The sequence below is a fragment of the Serinus canaria genome, chromosome 3 (genome assembly GCF_022539315.1).
Source record: "Serinus canaria isolate serCan28SL12 chromosome 3, serCan2020, whole genome shotgun sequence".
Classification (NCBI taxonomy): Eukaryota; Metazoa; Chordata; class Aves; order Passeriformes; family Fringillidae; genus Serinus; species Serinus canaria.
In genome coordinates, this window is record NC_066316.1 from 6,738,596 (window position 1) to 6,762,572 (window position 23,977).

Here is a 23,977-nt window from a genome sequence, read left to right on the forward strand (position 1 = left end):
AATGAAAGTAAAACAATCAGGAAAATGATAGAATTACAGAATGGTTTGGGTTCAAAGAGACCTCAAAAATCATCTTGTTCCAAGCCCCCTGCTGTGGGCAAGGACACCTTACATTATCCCAGGTTGCTCCAAGCCCTGTCCAGTCTGGCCTTGAGCACTTCCAGGGATGGGGCATCCACAGCTTCTCTGGGCAACCTCTGCCAGGGCCTCACCACCCTCATATTTAAGCTTCTCTTCTCCCCCCTGCTCTTATTTATGCACACAGCTACACATAGTGACAAGAGCTGTGTAGTGAGAAGGAGGCATTAGTATTTAATGAAGTAGGTTTGCTACTTGTGTGTCCTTGGAGTTCCTGCATTAATATCCTTATACTGATAGATTTATGATTTACAGTCTGCAGCTACAGGCCAGTGCTCTCTGAAACTCTTTGATCTTAGGTGCTCTTAGAGTAAAACTCATACCCTCATTGCCTTTCCCCTTCCATCCTCCTCATTGCACAGCTTTCCTTCAAGATCTCAGACAAGGCTTTCTGTGCATGGAAATCCATTGCAGGTGTCCCTCACTGTCCTGAGTGATGGCAGAGCCATATCCTCTGGAAACTCTCAGGGACTACAATTTCTGCCAGATCACATACAGATTTCATCTGGGTCACGTTATGGGATTGGCCATTTTTTATGCCATACCATAATGCTCGACTTCTGGCCAAACTGGTTCTAATATGGTAGAACATATTTGTGCCAATGTTAATTATAGGTGAAGTGGTACCCAAAATCCTGAAGTGTGTTAAAGTTGGTTCAACTTCATCTGTGTATTTTAATCTTCTGCTTTTTAGTTCATAAAGAATTTGTGGGTTTTCTGGACTGACCCCAGCAGCTGAAGAGACCAAATCAGTCATAGCTTATGTTTTTATTATTGCTGGTGTATTTAAGGTGGCTGTTCAAGGACCACACTGAAGAGGTAGTGCTAGCTGTTAAGATTTGACAGAGTGGAACACCAGCTTAACATTTGTCATGTTTTTTAGACGCTAGTTTTGAAGAAATATTTTGAAGGAGAGACATGAGAAAGCTTTGTGCTACATTTGTAGTACTACCAACCAAATAATCTCAAATATATTCCACGTACAGCTAAACCCACGGCTTTTCTGAGGAGAGCTTACTGTCACAAACATCTGTAAAATAAAATAATGTCTTCTTAAGAAGAAAAGCTAAAACCTTTAGCAGTGCTCTTTGTCCTGTGGCCCCAGGTCGCTGGAGCGAGCTGGAGCCAGAGCTGCTGTCACGGTGCTCCATGTGCCAGGGAAGGCAAGGGCTGACTTTGCTTGCAGTCTGTGGACTGAGAAAGGTCAGGGTCCACTGCTCAATAACATGTAATGTTCAAGCTATTTCCCTGGTTTATTATTAGAACAGCTCAAGACTTGGCTGAAAAGTCACATGTATTGGCCTCCCTGCCTTCTGTTTGCTTCTACTTGTGCTTAGAATTGCTGTTTTCTGCCCAGCTCTGCCCATCTGTCCTGGGCTGTGTGTGCCCCCTTCACTGAGCTAAGGATGAAAGTCTGGACTGTCTTGTCTGGGCACTCTAGAGAGAGTCTCCTACTTTTTTTCTGGCACCACCTAAACCACGAAGGCTTGTGCTGCAGTGGCAGCCTCCCTCCTTGCTGGATATTTTTGAGAAAATAAGCAGCATTGTTTATTCAGAAAAGATCCATGGGGTGGAGAAATCGATAGCCTTTGGAAGTTATGGATTAGAAATCAATTAGCAAATGAGAAATGAGCAAATGAGCTGTTCTCTCAATGGAAGATGTTAACAGCAGTATTAGGGAGAGTGGTGTCAGGACCAGTTTTGCTCCATATATTTAACAGTGTTTCCAGCAGTGCAGTATAGAGGATTGTAATTTACTGATGGCTCAGAATGACTGACATTGTATATAAACTTCAAAGACTTTAGATAAAAATTGCAGAATCCACAATGAAATCACGTAAATGACTAACCCGTGCATGGACTCTTAATTAGTTGTAACTCCTTGGGGAGAAATTATCTGAAAGTGATTTTGGATGACTTCTTGAAACCAGTTCTGTCTGGAAAGGTAAAAATCAAATGCTCAACTCTTAAGATGTTGCTGGGGACGGTATGTTTCTTGGGGGACTCTCTAATGAGAGGGATGGAACAGTGAGTTAACAAAAAAATATATAGCAGAAGTAGAGTTTTGTCAAATACTTTAAATATTATTAAAGTTGTTGTATTCAATATGTTTATGAAAGGTGAGCATAGAACATATCTTCTTTTGTCATAAAGATAAGGCAATATAATGGTTTATGTTTTGGATTCAGAGAGCTGTTCATCGTGCAGCAATGAAGTATTTCCTAAAGCCTCCTACAGCAGCACATTGGGAAGAAACAAAGCAGACCAGAAGGACAGAGTGGCTTCACAAGGGAAGTGAGAACGCTGCCTGGTGGCTGCAGTAAATCCAGCAAGGATTTATAAGGAGGGTCTGTAGTCCTTTTTAGGATTAGCACTGGCTAGTGTGATGCACACTTCTCGTTCGTGCCACAAAGCACAAGCACATCATGCAATAAAGTCCCCCAGTAGCTTTGCATCTTTACATGCAAAGACATCCTTTGCTCAAAAGGACATCTGCAGAAGCAAATGGGATGGAAGACTTGCTCCCCAAAACCCTGTCTTGGTCAGGGCAGAGGAGGCTTGCAGTCATTTGCTATTTTGGCAATTGCTGTTCTGATGAAATTCTTTGTTTTCACAGAGATTTTAGCTTACAACAACCCCCAAAACTGCTCCTCTTGCCTGTTAGTTCATCATTTTCTTGAGAGTTATGTAGAAAGTTTGCTGAGAGGCATATGAAGGGCCACGCTGGGCCAGCCCAAATGCAAAGTGTCCTAGTGCCCTGCTTTGGCTTTGGCCAAAAGCTGATGCTCCGTGGGGAGTGAAGGGATGGGGTAAGCATTTAATGGCAGTTGTCAGAGCACTTCCCTAGCCCTGACTTTTCATCATTTAGGGACTTTTTGATCCGCAGTTTTTATCTCCATGCTTTAAATTGCTCATTGGCTTTTTTCTTAGGTGAATTCATATTATTGATTTTCAACTCCCCTCAACTTTTCTCATTTCTGTGGCATCCATTGTTTTATGTGAAGAAGAATCTCCCTTTATTAATTTTTAATTTGCAACACATTGGTTTCATCTGATATCCCCTATTTCTTTTTGTTCACCTGGAGGTTTGAGCTGAAGGAACCTCAGTTGCTGTAACTACAAGGTGGCTGTAACTACATTACTGTTGTAGCATGGTGTCACTGTGTGCAGTGTTACAATAACAGCTTTGTTGTGTTGGCTCTTCTGATGTGTAAAGGGGACAATGCTTTAGATGAGGAGATTTTGTTTGTAGTTAATTTTCATTTTCACTTCAGCTGTTGGTTTTTTTAATATAGAATTAGTCTTGATAATCTGTTGAGTTTAATGCAGTGTTACTTAGTGCTACATTGCAAATGTTTTAGCATTGTAATTCAGCTCTACAGTGTGATTATTATTTAGATAGATTTCTGTTTTCACAACTAGGTAATTCTTGGCTATATTAATAATTTTTGAATATTACTTGATTCTTGAACTGATGTTTAATAATGTCAACTTTTAGGGAAATAAACCCTGTGTCTCCATCTGCTGGATAGACAAAGGGACCTACACATTTTGCCCATATGTAATCTCCTCTTTGCTTGCTAATGTGGGAAGAATTTAGAAAACATGAGTGGGAGGTCTGTCAGATGTGGGCAGTGGATAAATGAGTCCCAGTGAGGAGGGTTTGAGGGGAGGAAGGACAGAAAGGGATGGAGAGATTGGTACACTTTCCAAGGTACAGTGTGCAAAAGGTCAGAGAAAATGTGGCAATGCCTGTAGGAACAACAATCAAATCCCTTAACTAGTTGAAGAAACATTTAAAGGACTGTGGAAACAGATGGTGCCTGAGTTAAAACTGTACAGGAGCAACTTACCTTCTGCAGTAATTTCAGCAAGACAGTTATTTCTGTGGTTGTTACTCTCTCATTCAATCACAACATGCAATTACTATAGCAAACCTTCTGTCATATTGCACACGTTTTCACACTTGTCAGAGGAAAAGTCATAAGATTAAACAATATGGTTTGAAGTACTGTTTAGTTATGAATTTCATAACTGTATTTTAATGCAAGACAGAAGCTTTCTGTTGGAATAGACCTTAAAAGTAGAACCACCAGGGGAACAGACTGTGGAGGAATAACAAGGAGTGTTGGCCATACAAATCCCAAGAGCACAAATGGAAATTTATGCACGTTAATGCCTTCAAATCAGTCTGAAAATAAGCAATTAGAGCCCCGTTGTGGAGTCACTTCATGTGAAGAACACTCCCTGAAATCAATGGGTGCTTGGAGAAAAGACAGCAAAAAGAGCTGGGGCTTTAGTACTCTACCAACATTTCCCCCTTTGCTTTTATACACCCTTTACCATGGCACCTGGTATGGAGCCTTTCAGTTAATTCTTAACTCTCTTCAAGGAATTTGAAAACAAGAAACTCTAAAGCCATCTAACCATGCTAAACCCTTTCTATCCTCAGGTAAAAGTTCTTAATTGCCTTTATTTTCCTCCCTGCTTTGGGATTCTTTTGGTGTTGGCTGTTTTTTTGTTATATAGATATAGATATATAAAATCTGCTTTTGTCTCTCATGCTAAATAGTTTCCATGAATGATAAATATTAGTAATGCAAGTGGTTATTCATTATTATGTTTCTTGAATAATAATGGGTCTCTGGTTTAGACCTTTTCATGTCTGTCTTTCCTTAAAAAAAAAGAAAAAAGGAAAGCAACAGCACAGAGATTTCAATATGCCTTTTTTTTCCTTCTTTTTAATGAAAAAGGCATCTGGGGGTAGCTGAACCAGAAAATAAGGGGAAATCAAAGTGATAGCTATATTTTTGTGTTTCATTTTGATTGCACTGTGCAGTTTTCTTCATTTGGGAAATATGTGTTTAAAAAGAGAGAAAAATCTTTGTGCCTATTATTCACTTCTGCTGTTTTTGCCATTTTAAAAATACACATACCAGTTATTTCCATACAGAATGTTTGAAAGCAGGAAGAATTTGACAAGTCATTATGTTGCTTGAATTCAATAAAAAAACCTGTCTAGATCATTTTATTAAACAGGAGGACATAGAAAATTAAAGTCACAGTTCCATTTTAAAGTGTTAACCTTATATTTTTTGCAACAACACCCCTTGAGAGGCAGAGTATATGTCTGTAAGAGAATGAAAGCTGAAGGAATTAAGAGAAAATAGACATATTTTTCAGATTTTGGGGTTTTTTCCTTTCTGCTTTTCCCATATGTGTGACGGCCTTTTTTGCACTGACATTGAAGTTTTATTGCGACAAATCTCGACACGTTTACTGATGCCAAGGAAAGCGTTATGCAGATTCATTCAGCTTGGTAAGAAACACTGTTGGGGTTACTCAGAATGAGGAAATGTGCCAGAACCTGCAAACCTGGATTGGCCTCTCTTCAGGACTCCTCATTTTCTGAGTGCCCTGTTGAAGGCATTGCCACTGATTTTTCCAGAACCTTCTTTCAGGCAGCGAGCGTGTTCTTTTTCGTTTTCTGAACCAAACCCAGTGTGCCAGAAATGAGGCATCCAGAGCTGCTGACCTGGTTTTGGTAATACTGGTGCAGTTTAACTTGTTTATTTGTGTCATTCAACAGCAGTTTGAAAGAGAAAAGCCAGTGGTGATAGGATTTGGATTGCAGTTGGAGCTGAGGGTTTCTTGCTGCCTGCAATGGCTCTGAATCAAGGCACAGATGGTGGCGAGATTCCTGTAGCTGCTTCTTTCCTTGCACAGGCATTCCAGCAATGCTGGGAGCAAGGCAAAGCCTCAGGAAAAACTGTAAAGTGGATCTGAGAGCAGATGTGCCCCAGCTGCAGGGGAAGTGGTAGTGGAAGCAGTGAATTTGGAGCAGGGCGGATGGCGGGGAGGAGTGTGCAGAAGGATGGAAAGGGAAAAATGAGAGTGTGGGGGTGACAGCAGGTAATAAATAGGGAGGTAAAAACAGTGCACTGAGGGGACTCTCAATGGCCATAGGGCCAAACACTGTAGGGGCTGTGCCTGGGGACAGGAGAATGTAGGCTAAAAATATGAATAACCTCCTTGGTCTTAAAAAAAGAGTCTCAAGTTGTCTTTACTGTGATTTATGTCACCAGATCTCCTCCACAGAATTGCAGTCGCATAATCCACAACTGCTGTTATTTATTCTGGGTAAAGAAGGCAGTTTTGACTGTGATCTCCCTTGACACTTTCCAAGGTCTGTGCCTGTCTCATACCTTTCATCATCGTGTACTTCTTCAAGGCATCTCTCTTACCTCTCTCAAAAAGAAACATGCATTGCAGTGGCTCACCCTGGACCAGAGTGACACAGACCTTACAGGTTAGGGGAGATCAATTGCGTAGCCCTGCTCCTCTTCACCTGGGAGGATCTTTGATGTGTTGACAAGGTTGGAATCCAAATATGGCATTAACCCACTGTATTGCAGTGGTTGGGGTGGCAGGAATGATATAAAATAGCATCTCACTCAACAAGGTGTTCTCCCTTTTTCATTTTACAGTCTGTGTCAATGGCAGTTGAAACAATTACACCTGCATTAAAATTACATATTGCTTTATATAAATGGAAGCTATAAATATCGCAAATAGTAAAATACTAAAATTGCACTGAGGTTCAGAAGCTGGTATGTCTAAAACCTTCAAAATAAAGGACATTTAGGGGAAAACCTCAATATCCATCTCCCCTTAATTTATCTCATTATTCTTGTTTGTCAGAGTATGATCTCACTACTCTGTTAATATAATTTAATAACTTTTTCTTGCAAGGTTGGCTCAGATCTGAATCAAGCCCCAGCAGAGGTGCAGCAGTATTTCCTTGAGTGTGTTGGTTTAGATGAATCAGTAAGAACAGGCTATCCTCGTCTTCAGGATGAAGTAATTGTTACTGTCATCAGTAAATACTTTTGTTGCTGAGTATTTCTTTTCTAAAGCTTTTATATCAATATATAGTCGTGTGGTTTCTTATTCCTTTTCCTTTTCATTCGAAAATATTATAAATGTGAAGCTACTATTGATCTGTAGATGTGGCACAGATTATTTTGAATGAGGGACCTAGACACTAAAACTGAGCTCACTAAGAAGTTGCTAGCAAGTAATGATGTGGATGCTGGAAATGCTGATGCTGCATTAGGTGTGTTCTCTCCTACCAGCCCCTGTGGGCTCGGGCCAGGCTTGCAGTGCCTGTGTCTTGAGCACCATGTATGGCTCAGCACTGGCATTTCCTGGGATGGACATCTCCCTGGCCTACCTGGAGCCTGCACCAAGTCCAGCACATCTGATTCTCACAGCTGTGCTCCTGGATGTGAAACCAGTGCACAAAACTGAGGGTTCTGTGTAATTCTGAAGTGACTCTTTGGAGAAACAGAGGGGATTTGCTGGCCTTGGAAGTCCCTGCTTGTCTCGTGAAGCTGGAGAAATCTGGCTCAACGTTTTTCATTAAAAGTAATTGTAAATTGAATCAATGGAATAATATTCCTGTGGTGAGGACTCAGAAGAGAGTTCCAGAATCATTCTGGTGAGTGCATATGATTTCCTGTTCTGAGGGAAGAGTCTGTTTCACCTCAATTTAGCTTGGGTATCTAGCTTTGCTCTGTAGTCAACAGTTCCCCATGAGAGCCATTCATTTGCTAAAACAGGTCAAATTACCCTCTTTATTAACTGCAGAGAAAACCTCAGGCCAGAAGTCCAGCCTAGAAATGGGCAAGCAGAGATGAAACTGGATCCCAGCTTTCCTCTTAGCAATACACAGATAAGAGGAGGTCTGTGGATGCTACAGGAACTTGTGAGTAGAAGCATGTCAGTGGGGAAGGCATGCCCAAAGCCTGCTGGGCAGGTGCCCTGTCAGGCTGGAGGAATGGAATCCCTTCATACAACATGTGTTTTTATATGAATCAACTGTAATATTAGTCTTTGGAAAATAGTCCATAACCTTCATTAAAAAAAAAAAAAATAAAAGGTGATAAGGGCTGTATCTTGTGCATTGTTCTTGTGAAGGTATTTGCATTTTCAAGCTCTTCTTCTCAAAGTGATTAGACACTGAGAGTTCAGGGACTCTAGAGGCAAAGCTAGAAACTGCTCTGTAGCACCAAGAGGCTGATGTAATATGGGGCACCTAGCTGAATGTTCCTTTCTGTTCTTGAAAAAGGAAGAATGATTTTTAATTTCTTGCTCTTCAGCATGAAGGAAACTCATAACTCTTCTCTGCTGGGGCTGAAAGCGCATCACAGATGTGGTTCAAAATCAGTTTGTCATTCATTTCAAGCCTGCTTTGGCACAGGATGGTATAGAAAGAAAAAAATAAATAATTCTGTTCTAAATTTGCATTTGATATTTTATTCTTTCCTTATCATCTGCATTTTTGCTGCTTTAATTGGTATTTCAACTGCAATGGCTCCTAAACATCCTAGGCAAATGCTGTCTTACAAGCCCAATTATTTCTGTCTTATTTTTTTTACTGTGGACTAAAAACTGGCTGAGTTGCTGGGATTTGCAGGGTGGTGGTCTGTGGCACAAGGTCCAGCTGGAGGCAGGCACCAATCCTGTGCCCCAGGGGCTGACTGTGGGGCCAGTGCAATTAAAGATCTTCATTAGTGACTCAGATGATGGGGAACAAAGCACCCTGGGGAGGGTTCAGACAGCAGAGGGCTGGGAGGGCCCGTGTTTAAAGACAAGAATTGACTGACTTTCTCTCTGGTTGGTCAAACAGCAGAAGGTGTTGCCCAAAAACCCTGCAGGGTCTCCATCTCTGGAGCTGTTCCTGGGTGACAGCTTTAGGTGGCCCTGCTTTGAGCAGTCGGGTTTCATGTCTCAGTGATTCTAAATATAAATGCATGATGGTTTTTAAAATATGTGCCAAACTGTTAATTTGTAGTTCCCCCCCAAGTTTTTCACTTTAACTACAAATATTCAAATAGTTTAGGGGAAAAAACAGGCAAACCTCACCCCACAACTGAGTTTGTATTTGGAGAAATCAGATTTTTTGACTCAATTTCAGTCCAGACCTTTATCCCAGCAGTTCATTGAGCTATTATTTTAAGAACTGAAATATTCTAAATTTGAAAAATTAAAAAAAAAATTAGGTGAGATTCCTCAAGTAGTGAACCATCTTAATTTAATTCCATATTACAACGCTCGACTGTCTCGTGTAGGTTATTGTAGCATCTGGTTTCAATGTCTTCAAAAGTCTCTATCTTAAATTCATGTAAAGCTAGAACACACAGATGCTAAAAAGAATTTGTAATTCTTAGTAGTCATTCCTCAATATTTGTTCTTTGGAAGAGTCCTAAACCACAACACAGAAAGGATATTTCATGTTGGGTCTGAATCCAAGCTTCAGCTGGAGTTGCTTGGCCAGCACTTTGTTAGCTGTGAGCAGCCTTTGAGAGCCTGGAATGTAAACTTTAAGGCTTTGAAATAGCTGAATGTTTGTTTCCACCAAAAAAATGCCCTCCAAAGTTTTTGGCACTGGGGTGCCCAGTGTTTGACTCTGGTGAAGAGAACCTTCAGTGCTCTGTGAGTGAGGGAGCTTGTACAAATGCCTAAAGGCTGGCAGTGACATGCTGTCTTCAAGACATTGGTTATTTTTGAGGTGAAAATTGCTTTTTTTTGTTCTTTAAAGACATAACAAACATGCTAGTATTGTCTATAATGAAAACCGAGCTTAAATATTGTCATATTCAATTATTCCTTTTTTTTTCCAATTATATTGGAATTCTCTATTTATGAATAGAGAATTTTCTTTGAATGATAGTTGCTTTCAAAATCTGTTGTTTGCTAAATTATGGTTCAGAATTATGACCAAAGGAGAAATAATTTCAGGAGAGAGGCTGGAAAATAGCATAGGATTTTAATTTATTTTTCTTCCAGTTAGTAGTAGAAAGAGTTTTTAAAAGGCAAAAGGATAGTATTATAGATAGTGGTTTATAAAATAATTTGGTTTATAAGTTTGATCTAGTAACAGCAGCAAAACTTGAGTGTTTGATGTTACTGATCTTAAATATGTTTATAGGTACCTTGTGAGTAGCTTGTGCAGCAAAAGATGTACAATAGTCCCTGAAGATTATAGTTTTATTGTGCTTTTTAAAGTTCAGTGTTTTCATAGAGCACATTATTTTGGAAACCATCTAAGGTGCACAAGATTTTTAGGAGCTTAGGCTGATGAACAGGAATCTCAGTAATGCAAGGTGCATGAAGGAATGTCTCTGAAACAGGAGAATGAATCCTCTTCATAAGATGATGCAGTGAAATCTGAGAAGGGTTTGTGTTTGATATTATTTCTGTCTGCCGTGTTATGTGCTGGAAGAGAAGTGCTTACTTGGCATATGGCTTGGTTGTGGCAGAAATGACACTGGGAGACCAGTTCAGAATGCTGAGCACTCAGTTTGAAGGAAGTCCTTGCTCTGTGTGAGCAATTAGGAGCCCTGGCTGCAGTAGGAGGCATGTGGTCATGTAGACTTAGTAATTGTATTCATCTAATGTGTAACCATTAATACATTGCAGCTCAGTGTGAACTGGAACCCCTTGATGTAGATCAGCCCTTAAGCATTTAAATACCCAGGTGCTTCTTTCTGAAATGTCTTAGAGCCCAACTCAGCCTCCTCACGGTGGCTGTTGTAAATGTTCCTCATAAAGCTGCATTACATTTCATCCTAATTAGCACTGCTGCTGCAGCCTTGGTAAAGACACATTGGATTAAAAAGAACCAGAGGCTGAGAGCCCACATTTCTCTCCTACAGGAATTAAATCAATTTCAGCCTTACAGTATTCACAGACCTGATTTAATTTGGCCTCTTTCTCGAGATGATTGCAAAAGCACAGGAGCAGTAGGAAGCTCCTGCCTTTATTACTTATGTTTAACTTCAGAGTTGTGTCTGTTTTGAGTGCTGTCAGGGTAGCATTTCTTATTAGTCCCCAAATAAAGCAAATATGCTGTTTTGGTAGCAAATAAATTAAAAGTTCATAAATAAATAGTGGTTACCAGCAACAAATTAAGATGATAAATGTTTTTATTGTGGAAATAGGAATGAATGTTACCTACTGTGAAATGGATTTTTTTTAATTGAAATCAGATACATAATTAAGTTGTTATTAATTAGGCACAGGAAAGGTTAGAAACCTTAACATCTTTTGTCCATAAGCCAAATATTGTAGTTATGTTGATATCCATGCTGTGAATTCCCCATTACTGCTCTGCCAGTAATTTCAACCTGGCATCTAGACTAAATTGTCTCCCTAGGAGCCAAGAGGAAACACAGCTGATATGTGATCTCGGGCATGGGTCTCTCTTGAATGAATAAAAGCACTGTCACATTTTATGAAATTACATCTGCTGGTTATGTGCTGTGTTCATCTCTGAATGAGGGAGAGGGCAGAGCTCATCTGAGTTATGGCACACACCCATATTCCAAAGAGACTTGATGGGATTTGGTACACTCTTGTAACTCCATTCCAGATCTGTTTCAGCTGCATGACAGAAACTGAAAGCAAGGCAATGATTGTGCCCAGACAAGAATTTTTGAAGTGTTCAGAAACACACAGAACACACAAATTGCCAGCCAGAGCTTGCTGAGCAGCCCCAGAGCACGTTGCTCTGTGCATGGAGATGAACAAGTTTGACAAGTGGCTGCCATGCAGAGCTGGAAATGCAGTTCTCCTCTTCTCTCTCTGAGCAAAGATGAGATGAAGCTGGCTCCTCTCAGGTGCTTGGGTCTAGTGCCCCAACACAAACACCCAGCTGTGGCGCCAGATGTTGGCAGTGTGTGCTGAGCCTGCCAGTCCTGTAGACCCTTCAAGGTCCCTGTCACAGCTGTAAGGAGGTTCATTTAAGGGCTGGGCCCCGTGATCTTAGAGGTCTTTTAGAACCTTAAGGATCTGTGCTCTTGCCCAGAGCCCTGTCAGCCCTTTGCTTTGCAGCAGGGAGGGACCTGCAGTGACCTGGGGGGAGCTGCTGCTCTTTGCTGCCAGAGGGCTGCAGAGCCCCTCCAGCCCGAGGTCCCCCAGGTGGGTGGGTGGCTTTGTCACACATGTGGGGATCTGAAGTTAGCAGTGGAGCTGTGTGCCATAGGCACTGTGTGGGGTGTTGTCCAAGGAGCCACGGGATTGATGGAGTTCTGGAGGTGCTGCAGGACTCTTTCCCCTTACCTGGTTGTGGGCCCACTAAGAGAAGGAGTCATGAATGCTCTGTTTCTCCTTAGGCAAGTGAGTGTCTAAGTCCCATGCTGTTATTCAAATTCTGCCAAGAATAGAAAACAAAACACTTGTTTGGAGCAATTATCTCTTAACATGTGGAAACTGCAACAGTGGTGAATTTTGAGATCTTTTTCTAAACTGAACAAAATCGTCCTCTATGCTTCTCTCTGATTGTTGAAGTATCTGTTGCCACTTCAGCCTGATCTCTGTAACCACGTGGTGGTTGTTTTTTCCTTTTTCTACTCTATTCTTTATTTCTTTTAAGAGCTGATTCTTGTGATTTATTGGGTACAAACTACAAAGCTAAGTACTTTTCAGGATGTAAGTTGTAGTGGCTATGAGAAGGAATGAGACTATAATTCTCCTCCACTTTATTTTAGTTAAGTGTTTTCAGAGGGGAGGGGAGGATGTATTCTTTCCATTAGACCTCTCCTTTCTTAATCACCATTCCCTAATTAATTCCCTGGTTAAATATAAAGCAAGCATTAGCTTTGAATAATGTTTTCCTGTGTGATTAAGTAAAGAAGAATTTCTTTCTTTTGTATGATGACTCATTGCTGGGGGATCTGGAGGGAGCCTTAGGGTGGATATTTGAGAATTTGGTCCCAGGTGCTCTCATACCTTTGAGCTGTGCCTGCTGTCAGTCCAGAGGTGGGAGGCAAAGGCCATATCACGTATCAGCTGAACACCAAGAAAATTGCCTCTCTCCTGAAACCTCAGCTTTGTTGTTTCCTGGGGGAAAACTGACTCTGGCTCATAGAAATGCAAATCTCAAGACAACACATGCAGCTAGCAGGAATGTAAATCATTGTTCTTCCTGGCACGGTGTCTGTAATATTTCTAGTTGTGTGATGTGTATTCTTTGGTGTCCAAGCTGCCCCAAAAATGTCCTCTTTTCTTTTCACCAGCATCTTCCAGTTCCTCCTCCTGTCCCAGTTTGCAAACCTCTGGCTTGTAGCAGGACAGCTGTGTTGGGTCACACCATGAACCACATCCAAAAGACCTGAGGTCAAGAACTGAGTCAAAAAAGGAGATTATAGTGAATGAGGGCATGGCAAAGAGGCACAACATACTCTAAGCTGGCCAAGTTCATTTTACTGATGAAGAAACATTGTCTAACTCTACCCAGATGATGTGACTCTGTTTTTTGCTACTGTAGTAGCTTATGGTGTTCATTTTTAGCTCATAGCATCAAATTTTAGCTCAAAAGGCAGTTTTAGGAATGAGTCTGTGTTCAAATGTTGCTTGTAGCTCAAGATGTGAAAAAGGATGCAGTTTTATTAATGTGGCAGCAAGGAAAACATATGGAATATGTTTCATGTAATGACATGAGAATGCCTGTGATTTGACTGCTGTATCCATGAATGCTGTAACATATAATCTCTGGGTGTTGAAAAACAGGAATTTAAAAACACTCTTGGTTTTGATAAAAAGTATGGTAAACAGAAATCCCATTGATCTTTTTTCCTTTCATATGTTTTACAGGCCTTTCCCTGTATTTCAACCGGAATTTATGGTAAGACACACCTTTGATGTCACTTATTCTTACTCATTTTTCCCTGTTATTGGTATTTCAAACAGTGATATTTCCTATCAGATGTCTCATTAGTCATTTTATCTCACCAATATATTTATGCTGTGTTAAACAACAGAGCCCCAAAGCCTTTGGCTGTGACTGGATGCTGGTGTGCTGGGAAGTGGGATACTGTTGTGCATAACTCTTAGAGCCTGTGAGCCAAGACCTGAAATTGTGATTTCCCTTCTGCAGAAACTCTTAAACACGCTGCTGTTATTTCAACAAGGGAAAAATAGGGGTCTGGCAAAATTTTCCATCCAGAGGGAAAGAAAGAAAGATGCCATGATGTCCAAAACTGGCCAAAACAAATAAAAAAAGCCAAGCCAGCTTGCTGGAGTTACAGGAAATTATCTTAGTTCCCTTGAGTTTTGCTTGCACTGTTTTAGTTTATTAATTTACATGCAAATTTACATGGCCTGAAGGGACTGGAAGGAAATGGTTATTGTAAGTCTCTTGCTTTGTTGTAATCATAAGGTAATCCATCACTAGCAGTTAACTGGCTTTTGGTTGGCATTGTGAAAGAAGTGAGTGTGATATCTGAAGGAGGGAAAAAACAAGTAGTTCAATATTTAGAAAAAAAAAAAGAGAAATTTGAGAAAACATGCAAACTACAAAGGGAATTTTTTTTTCCTTAAACAATAACCTATGCTGATTTTTTTTCATTTATGTCCAATAAATGATTGTAGGTTTGGTTACTTATACAATTTGAAGTTTTAAAAATAAGGATGTTTGAAAGAAACATGAAGATGCTCCATGTCTTGAACTGTTGAAGGCCAACTTGGTCCAGTGGAAGGTGTCCCAAGGGGGATTGGTACCAGATGATCTTTAATCCCTTCCAACCCAATCTATTCAATGATTTTATGCTAAACAGCAATAATTTTTTTTAAAAGCCATTATCATGTAACAATGAAATATGACATAAGTCGTAACATATAGTAATTGTTAGATAAGATAATTTGAGCTTTGACTAATTAGATAATTCAGATTCAGGAGGGGAGAAATGAAGGCAGAAATATTTAGGCTCGTTCTTTCTATTTTAAGGACCTCTTATTAAATTTTTTTGATGATTGTAGGTCTGAAATTGGCTTCAGAAGGTAAAATCTAGTTCACTTTGGGTGCTGTATTCCATTCTACTTGAACTGCATTTCTGTTGCTGCAGAAGAACATGCAGATGTCATTTCCATGAGCACTAGGACTGGCTGAACAGAAATCTGCTTTCAGATAAAGCTTTGCCTCAGCTCTCAGTTTTCGTCCCCCTTTTGAACTTGGAGGAAAGATTTGCATTTTAGTCCTTGATTCATTGGCCTAAATCTTGATCTTTTATATAGAAATATTTTTGTTTGATATACTTCATTTTGTTTACATTTGTTTGTGTTTGATACATCTATTTTAGAAAATCAAGCAAGATATGATGTAAGTATATGGAAATTACCAATAAGTGGGAGGTACAAAGAATGATAGTTCATTTTATTTTAGAATTGGCCTAGTTAACAGAAGAGTCTCAGCAGGTGAGAAATATGGTTCCCTGAAGCCAGCAGAGAAAGTTGGAAAGGATCTCTCATAGGAATAGTGAGTTTATGTGAAGTTTTCAATGCTTTTCTCAAAGTTAGCTGGGGCATTACTGAAACATTATCCACTGCAGCAGATGCTTTTGCTGTAATTGTTTTCTGTTTTCACTGCTGGAAATAAATTAAAATGTGTTTGTGCTAAAATGCTCTGGTTTTCTGATGCTGCTTTTGGGGTTCTTTTTTGGGGAGGGAATACAGCCTCTACTTGATAGCACTGCTTACACTTTTAAGAAATGCTTTTTATTCCTCAGTTAAAGAAGTACTTCCCTCCTTTCCAGACTTTCAGATGCACTGCCTGAGAGTAATAATTAAACAGGCAGTCCTGCATCTGGCTTCAGGTGTCAGTATTTTCAAGAATGCTTGACAGCAGTTGCATTGCTAGAATTGCACTGTGACGTGTTTGCAATGTCAAGTACAAACAAGCCCCACTAAACTATGCTTTCATATTTTTGGGTTTTTGGGGGTTTTCCACTTTATCCATGCATATTCCCTTAGATAAAGGCAGTGTCTAGATGGAAAAGTGGATCAGCCTCATTCCTGGTGGCCAAGCTGATGAGGGTACCTGTGCTGTGCACCTAGTGCTGGACTGTCCATTGAGGCAGTACAGAAGGAACACACTTGCTGTTTCCTCATCTTGGACCCATACAAACAAACAATTTCCCTTCAGAAACCCCAGGCTGAGGATGCAATTTCTCCTACAAATTGAAGTGCAGACATTTGCTGGAGGTTGGCTGAGTGTATCCAGCTTGAGAATCTGGACTGAGTTCTGCTCCAGACTCCTGCAGATGTGTAGATTGCTCACCTGCCCTCTCATCCTTAGGACAGAGTGCTCACACTTCTGTGGGGAGCAGTCCATTCCTGTTTTCATCCCTGCAGAGCACTCCTTTACTCCCACAAAAAGGAAGCTGGGAAGAAACAAGCAAGCAAGGCTTTTCCTGAGGTCTTGGCAAAGGGCAGATGGCTTTCCATGGGAAGAGGGTTGAATAGAGGAGAAGTCTGCCCTCCTCTCCAGACACTTTCCTGATGTTCCATCTCCACCCATGTGGATGTTTCAGCCTGAGCAAGTTACAGCCCTGAGAAGGCCATTTGGCTGCTGCAGGCAAAACTTGGATTTTCATGTGCTCCTCTTTAAAGAGTGCTGGCAACAAATCCACTCACAAAGGATCTTTGATTTAGAAGTGGGATTCTATCTTTGAAAAATGACATAAGCAGCCACCAATGCTAAATATTTGTAAGGATTAAAAAACAACTAAGAATCTGCCCAAAGGCACTCTAGGAAAAAAAATTCCCTATGAGATCCCAAATCCCTAATATATTTTCCTAAGAGATCCCTGTCACCTCTAATAAGCTTAAGAACTGCTAATCAGTCTAAGAAAGGAAAGGTTGTGAAGGTTTGTATCCCCATGGATCCCTGGGTTACTCTCTTCCATTGCAATAAATGTTTTCATTTGTACCAAGAGCATGAAGTTTCCCAAATGAAACTGTTTTGGGAGGAGGACTGAGGATTTCCACCCCTCCCATGGCATTAGGGAGGTATTGGAGGATCAAGCTCCACACATCCTTAGCAGCTGTTTAGTAATACACAAACATAAGCCAGACCAGTTTGATTTTTAGGGATTTTCTTACATTTTTGTCTCTTTTTCCTTTTTAAAGCACTTTTACTGTATTAAAAGGGATGAAAAAATCTATAGTTCAGAGGGTACAAAGTGCTATTTTGGGCTGTAGTGTTTCAGATTGTCATGTTGTACCAGTGGATCACCATTTGCATGTCTAATTTTCCCTTAATTACTGACTTATTATGTCTGGGGTACCTCCAGAAGAGGGGGCTGGGGGGTAAATGCCACTTTCTTCGGTAGATTTTTTGGAAGAGCACCTCATTGAGACTCTCTCCACAAATTGTGGTGTTTGCAGCCTGCAAAGAGAACAAGGATGTTGGATAAGGTTCTACAAACCTTCCAAGCCCCAAAATTAAAACAAGGCTTTGCAGATGGATGTAAGGAGACAGGATTTTTCATGTTTGTCACAAATATTTTGAGAGATAATTGTGGGATAGGCTGCATATGGAAGGAATTGAAGATGCTATGGTGTGTGCACACCTGTGTGTTACCTCCTTGCTGTTACTTTACAGTAATACAGGGCTGGGCTTTGTTCTGAGGTACTTATGAGGTGCTCTTTGACAACAAAAACTAGTATTTAAATGTTATTTTAAACTTAAGGGAGAGGGGGAAACAGAAGAAATAAAGTGGAGGGAGAAGAATGAAACTCTGAATTCCAATTATTGTGTATTTCTGTCTCTACATCACTATAGCTGTATGATGTACCTCAGCTTGATTTCATGAAAATTGTGTCCTCTATCCTTTCTGAGAGGAAATATAAAGGCAGCTCTCAGTTTTCTCATGAGCTTATACTTGCATTAATTTTAAAGACAGAGAGAGAAACAGACCAAATGCCACGAAAGTGCAGAATGTCTGTGCTAATTTAGCTGGTGGAAATGCCCAGTTTCACCCCATTTTAAACATCCTTATTACATTGGAGTAAATCTTGCTGCTGTAGAATCCACTGAGGCTTACTTGTAGCTTTTGGCCTGGTCATGACAAAACATTGCACAGGTTTTTGGTTATTTTTTTTTTTTGCTATGTATTGCTAAAGGGAAGTCAGAAAAGAAAAAAAGTAAATTGGCTGTGGGTATAGGAAATAGAAGAATATAATCTGTTCTTAAGGGAGGCTGCAGGGAGGGAGCACAGATCCTCTGGTCTGCTTCAGATTTGGGGAAGAGATCCTTTGGTCTTGTGCCAGCTTGTGTCACCTCTGTCCTGAGCCCCAGTCTGTCCTGCTCAGAGTCCAAGGAGTGATTTCATCCTGCTCCAGAGGGCTGGGAGCATCTCCATCAGCTCTTCTCCCCATGAGGGGATCCCAGGTAGATTATAGCAAGGGATTAACCAACAGGTGTTTGACTGAAGGATTGTAAAAGCCATCATAAAATCTGAGTCAGAAGACTAAACCAAATGTTTTCCAAGGCAGAATAAATTCCTGACACAGGGTTAAAGGTTGAGGCCATCTATTTCCATCTTTCTCATCTGGTTTTTTTTGGTTTTTTTCCCCCTCATTTTTCTGTTGGCATTTCATTTCTGGAATAGATGTTTCTTTAATGAGCAATTCTAATAAGGGCTGCACTGTCATCTTTCCAAGGAAGGATTTAGCTGTAAATTTTCCAGAGCCACTATACACCAGTGTGTAATGAGTAACTATGAAGTGGGTTTGTATTTATCTTCAGTCTGGTGCTTTGAGTTCCTGTCACCATTAAAAAGGCTTGATGCTTATGTGATCATCAGAATTTGGATATTGTGATGTCAGTTGAGGTTATCCAGGAAAATGGATATTATCATAAAAATTCTTTGTGGTAAAAAATCCCAATCTGGTAGGTCACATAAGAAAAGTTCCTTTTAAGAAGATTTTCATAACTAAGCTGATTTTTAAACTTGATCAGCACCTCCTCATCCCTCAGCTTAGACCACATCAACTTTTTGACACTGTGTTGTTTAAAAGACCTTTTTTGTAACTCATTGAGAGTTAATTGCATTTTGTTAATTGGCATAATGTACTATGTTTGCAAAAATGAAGATATATGAGAACTCATTCTTTGACACTTCTTTTGGGTCTGTTCACCAGTTAAACAGATTATTATTAAAAGTAATGGTAACAGCTATGAAATTGCTATTATAATATTCAAGTAATCCTAGAAATCTAATTACTACTTGTATAAAAATTTGTTGCATGCATTATTTAACAGTGTTCTTATTTCAGATAGTGTGGTGTCCATGATACTAATTGGTGTCTTCCCATAATTTAAATGCTAAAAAAATTATTACAGGGAAGTGTAAATTGATGAGTTCTCAGTAGTCTAAAATTAACATTCATGTGATGTATTTAGCAAGGAGAAGCTCTAGCTTGATTCCAGACGAGAGACTTAATAAGCTCTCTTTTTCAGTGGAAATTAGCTTTTTATGGATAATGTGGTTTGACTATCTAGAATTTTATCTATTCTGAAGGTCTTGCTGACTGGTCCAATTTGCAGCATTTCCCCTGAACACTAGAGGACAAATCCTGTCCTTCATGAAAATGGCATTTAGTGACTGTCCTTAAAATTTCCCTTTGAAAGCTGAGACTGTTGACTAAATAGTCAGTTGCCTCATGGCATCTCTTTTAGTCTTTTCCATGTTCTCTTCAGGAAGAAATAAAAGTCTATGTAGTTACTTTTTCCTCTTAAAATGATATTTATATTTCAGCCATGTTTATATTAGATATATATTATTATGTTATCATTCCTTTCAACCCTGCAGCTGCCCACCCTCTTTAACCTCACTGCCTGGGTTCTCCTCTGCAAGAAACAATTGTGTGCTCACTCTCTTGCTCTTATTTCAAAGTGTTTTCCATCTTGAAGCTTCTAGCATGGCTCAAATTGCTTCAGCAGGGAGCTCTGTAGGTATCTCCAGGCTGCTGACGAAAAGCCTGGAACATCCCCAAAGGCATCAAAAACATGATGAGCTTTGGGCACTTCTCCCTTTTTTTCCCTTTCACTTTCTGTGTTATTATTATTTTGTCAGGTAAGGCATAAATAAGCTGGAAAAGTTCTCTGGTATCCAGGAAGCATATTGCAGAAATTGTAAACAGGGCTTCAGCTGGTCAGATATATTATTTGCTCTAATATTTGTGGTTTTCTGTTCAAAGAGCTAGGAATGTCTCAGTTACCATGATGAAAGTTAAAATTCTGTATTGTTGTATACCAACAGAATCACTTAATTCTCTTCTCTAAATTTTCTTGGCTGATGTCAACATGATAATCTGATGTGTTTGTTCTGTGCCTTTACACTCTGGAAAAGCTGAAGCTCTTTGAAGCTCATTTGTTAAGAAATGAATTGAAATAAGAAAACAAAGCTTCGTGGACCTCATCCTAGAGACATTGCATTAAGATGATACATGGAGTATAAAACATTTCTTGGTAAAAGGCCCAATTATTGCTATCCAAATTTTTTCTTTGATGTAATCTTGCCCCTTGCCCCAGGAAAGAGCATGTCTCTAAAACTCATCTTGGAGCCCAATCCATTAGTGAATTCTACCGTGTTGTTCTGGGTGTCTTTTAACCATCTCCATTATTAGATGGAGTGTGAAAACATATCATTATAATAATATCTTTTTCATGCCTTCCCACGTTTTTAGCACTTAGCAGTGATTTCATTTACCTGTGCACTCTGGCTTAACTAGTCTTGCATGTAATCTTAGTTACACCACACGTTCTGTATACTTTGGCAGCCAGAAAAAGCTCACCAATGGCAAGGTTTCTATTCCTTTTAATACCATGCAGTTGTTTTATCTGGAGTTTACAGACATAAACAGGAGGAAACTGCCATGAAACCTGATGAGCATGATGCCCTTAGTTCCCATGATTTAATTTTAGGTACTCCGAGTCTGGCTCAATAATCTTGGGGTTCCCTTTCAGCCTGAGATATCCTGTGACTCTGAGTGTCCTCAGCTGAGTCCCACTCACAGCTTGAAACTCATTCTGTGAGGACAGGAAAGCTGTGCAAGTCTTTGTGTGTCCTTGCAGAGCTTTTAAAAGCCCTGACACACTAAACTTGAGTAGGAGTAATATTTGTGGTGTCACATATATCAAAGAGTTTTACCACAAAGGTGTTGACCTTTGCTATCTTTTTGAACTTCTGTGACTGCATTAGATAGTAAATGCCTCAGGAAAACAGCTTCTTTTTTCCACTAATTCCTCAGTTTTTAGTGCAAAGGGTCTATCTGTGGTCTGGCCACAGAATATTGTGATGCTGGGCCTTATTTGTCCTACTTTTTATTCTTTCTTACTAATTATTCCTACTTTTTCATAGCAGACATTGTCTCTTAATGTTTATTTATGCAGTATCTATTGTAATGGTCCTAGTCAGTGTTGGAGACCCTTAGTACTACTCCAGTACAAACACAGAAAGTCATATATATGAATTTACCATATCTATAAATTTACATTACCAAAGTCCTCTCTCGTTCTTAACTTTGGTCACTCCAAGAAGTTTGGAAGAAGCATGTGTGAGGAAATGGAGACTCTTAGGTGGCTTGTGAAAGGTAAAAATGTACTGCAAGGGCACATCCCTTTCTCCTGAAATGAAAGAAAAGATTAACAGAACAGACCTGCTACTCTGAGTCTCATCAAAGTACCTGGAAGTCAAGCTAAAGGCATCTCTGGCTCAGAGAGTCATTCACTGTGTTGTCCTTTTTCCTGCATCTTTGTTAAATTGTGATGCTGCCATATATCACTGGAAAGGGCAGCTGCCACTGAGGCAGGATAGCAGAGCTGAAAGGTTCTGTGTAGTGAATGACTAATCCTGTTTCTGAGCCAGAATCCTGTTTATAAGATGTATTCTGCAGCTCTGCACGCCGCAGATCGTGTTGGCAGCTGGGTTAATGGAGGGCCTGGAAGAGAGTTAGTTGTGCCTTTTTATCTTAGGAATGTATTTAAAGCTATTGTGTGCTGCACATGCTGGCAAAATGGTCACCTGTCTTCTGTCTCAAGGTGTGATGTGCCAGAAAATAAAGTACCATGAATTACAACAATGGAAAGAAGCATCTATTACAATCCTCTAAATTTTATTTCTTTTTTGTATAAAAAGAGATTTTCTTTTTAACTAGCAATTTCTAAGGTCATAAAAAGTTAGATTTATACACATACTTTGAATTTATGCAACTGAGGTAACTTGTATCAATGAATTAAACAAATTGCATGCATGCATTGCCAGGGCTGTGGTGTTATTTCTCAAATTCCATTTTAATAATTATTCATGAAATATCAGGTTGTTGTGGAATTGTTTCCTGTTTAATTAATCTATCAGAATCTGATTATTCAGTTTTAGTTAGTTTCTTGTATAGATGAAATATTACACTTTTTCAAGCTAGTAAGAACACAAAAGGTTTATTGCAGAGGAAATGCAGCAAGAGTCAGAATTTACCTTTCTGTGAGTACGGTTGGGGAGAAAGTTCAAATCCTTTCCAGAGCTTCTGTGCAGAGCAGAATCATTGCTAGGTTTGTTTACTTGGCAGTAATTGTATACATATTAAATTCCTCTTCAGGTTTATTCAGAAACCAAATGTGCACCTTCTTGTTGATGAGTGTTAGGTCAGAAATTCTGTACACACAAACAAGTGGGAGTGGGCTTTTTGTGTACCTGCCAGGCAGTCAGGATAGAAGCCACCCATATTTATACTGTAGAGCTGGTTTGGGCAGGGGGAAGTCACCTTCTGCTTTAAAACACACTTTGGGTCATGGTTCTGCTCAACAGAGCTGCTTGTGGTTTATTTCTGAGCTGTCAGTCCTGCAGAAAAGGACTGGTTCAGGGGGTGTTCTGCGAGAAGATAACCGTAATTGGCAATCCATTCCTTCATTTCCATGCTATAGCCAGCCTTGACAAATTAATCATGATCAAATACAGGCTGTGGGAAGGGGGTGACCCACGTAGCACAGAAGAAAAATGAGGCCCTGTGCTGGCATGACAGACCAATCCTTCAATTCACCCATCTGACTGAATGAGGGGACTTGTTGTGGTGCCTGTCACCAGCACCGCCCATGAACAAACTGCTCCCTCTCAGTCAGAGGGCTTGGCGGGTGTGATAAAGGTTATTGAGAGCATCCCAACCCCTCATCCATCACTGATGGGGGACACAGACCTCCTGGATGAGCCCTCAGGAGGAAAAGTCAAAGTGGCTTACAAGTTCCTGCCTTGAAGAGAGAACGCCCTAAATTGTGTTTGTGGAGTGATTTTGTGTCTGATCCCATGGGAGCCAAAACGACCCCTGGGTTTGGCAGGATGTGTTATGGCTACTGCAAAAAACAGCAAAATTTTGGGGTTGCAGTTTAGATTAGATGAGGGTCCCTTCCAACCCAAGCCATCCCATGGTTCTGTTAATATTCCTGGCAGGTCTGAGTGGTTATAGATTCACACAGACTCTGATTTTGTCCCAGGGAACGGGAGGTAAGCTGGCTCCAGATGGAAAGGAAAACCATGGCAGCCTAAAGAAAATTATTTACTCTGACAGCTGTGTAGAGAACTTTGGAGCTTTTGGTAGATATTTGCTTAACTTTCTTCATTCTTACCTGTTTTTTGGAATTGTGCAGCAGCTGTGTGGCTTCCAGAGTGACATGAGGAATATGGGACTCCTTTAACTGGCCTACTCGTAGTAGTACTCACAGCAATGTTATTTACTTACTGATGTACTTTTTTTCTCTCTCTGGCTATGATTTTAGGTTTCCATCTGGTAACTAAAATGGAAACAGAGCTAAGTTAATGTTGGAGAACACTGGTTTCAGAGAAGCCATGGTGATTTGCACTAGCTGTGAAATATTCCATTGCATCAAGAGGAATAAATGTGGTTTTTTGTAGTTGACCCTAGTCACTTTGAATTTCTGCATTGAGCTCTGCAGAGGAGAAATCTAGTCCAAAGTATTGTGCCTTTTTTAAAATATTTTATT

At 40.1% G+C, this 23,977-nt stretch overlaps 1 protein-coding gene across 5 annotated transcripts in view; it reads left to right on the forward strand.

Annotated features, from left to right (window-relative positions):
* MACROD2 (mono-ADP ribosylhydrolase 2) overlaps nucleotides 1–23,977 on the forward strand; it is an 847,517-nt gene that overhangs the window by 557,848 nt on the left and 265,692 nt on the right. For all 5 annotated transcript variants that reach the window (XM_050973226.1, XM_050973227.1, XM_018918142.3 and 2 more), the window contains exon 7: nucleotides 13,798–13,828. In XM_050973226.1, the coding sequence (XP_050829183.1) occupies nucleotides 13,798–13,828 (31 nt within the window). The remainder of the gene's footprint in view (nucleotides 1–13,797; nucleotides 13,829–23,977) is intronic.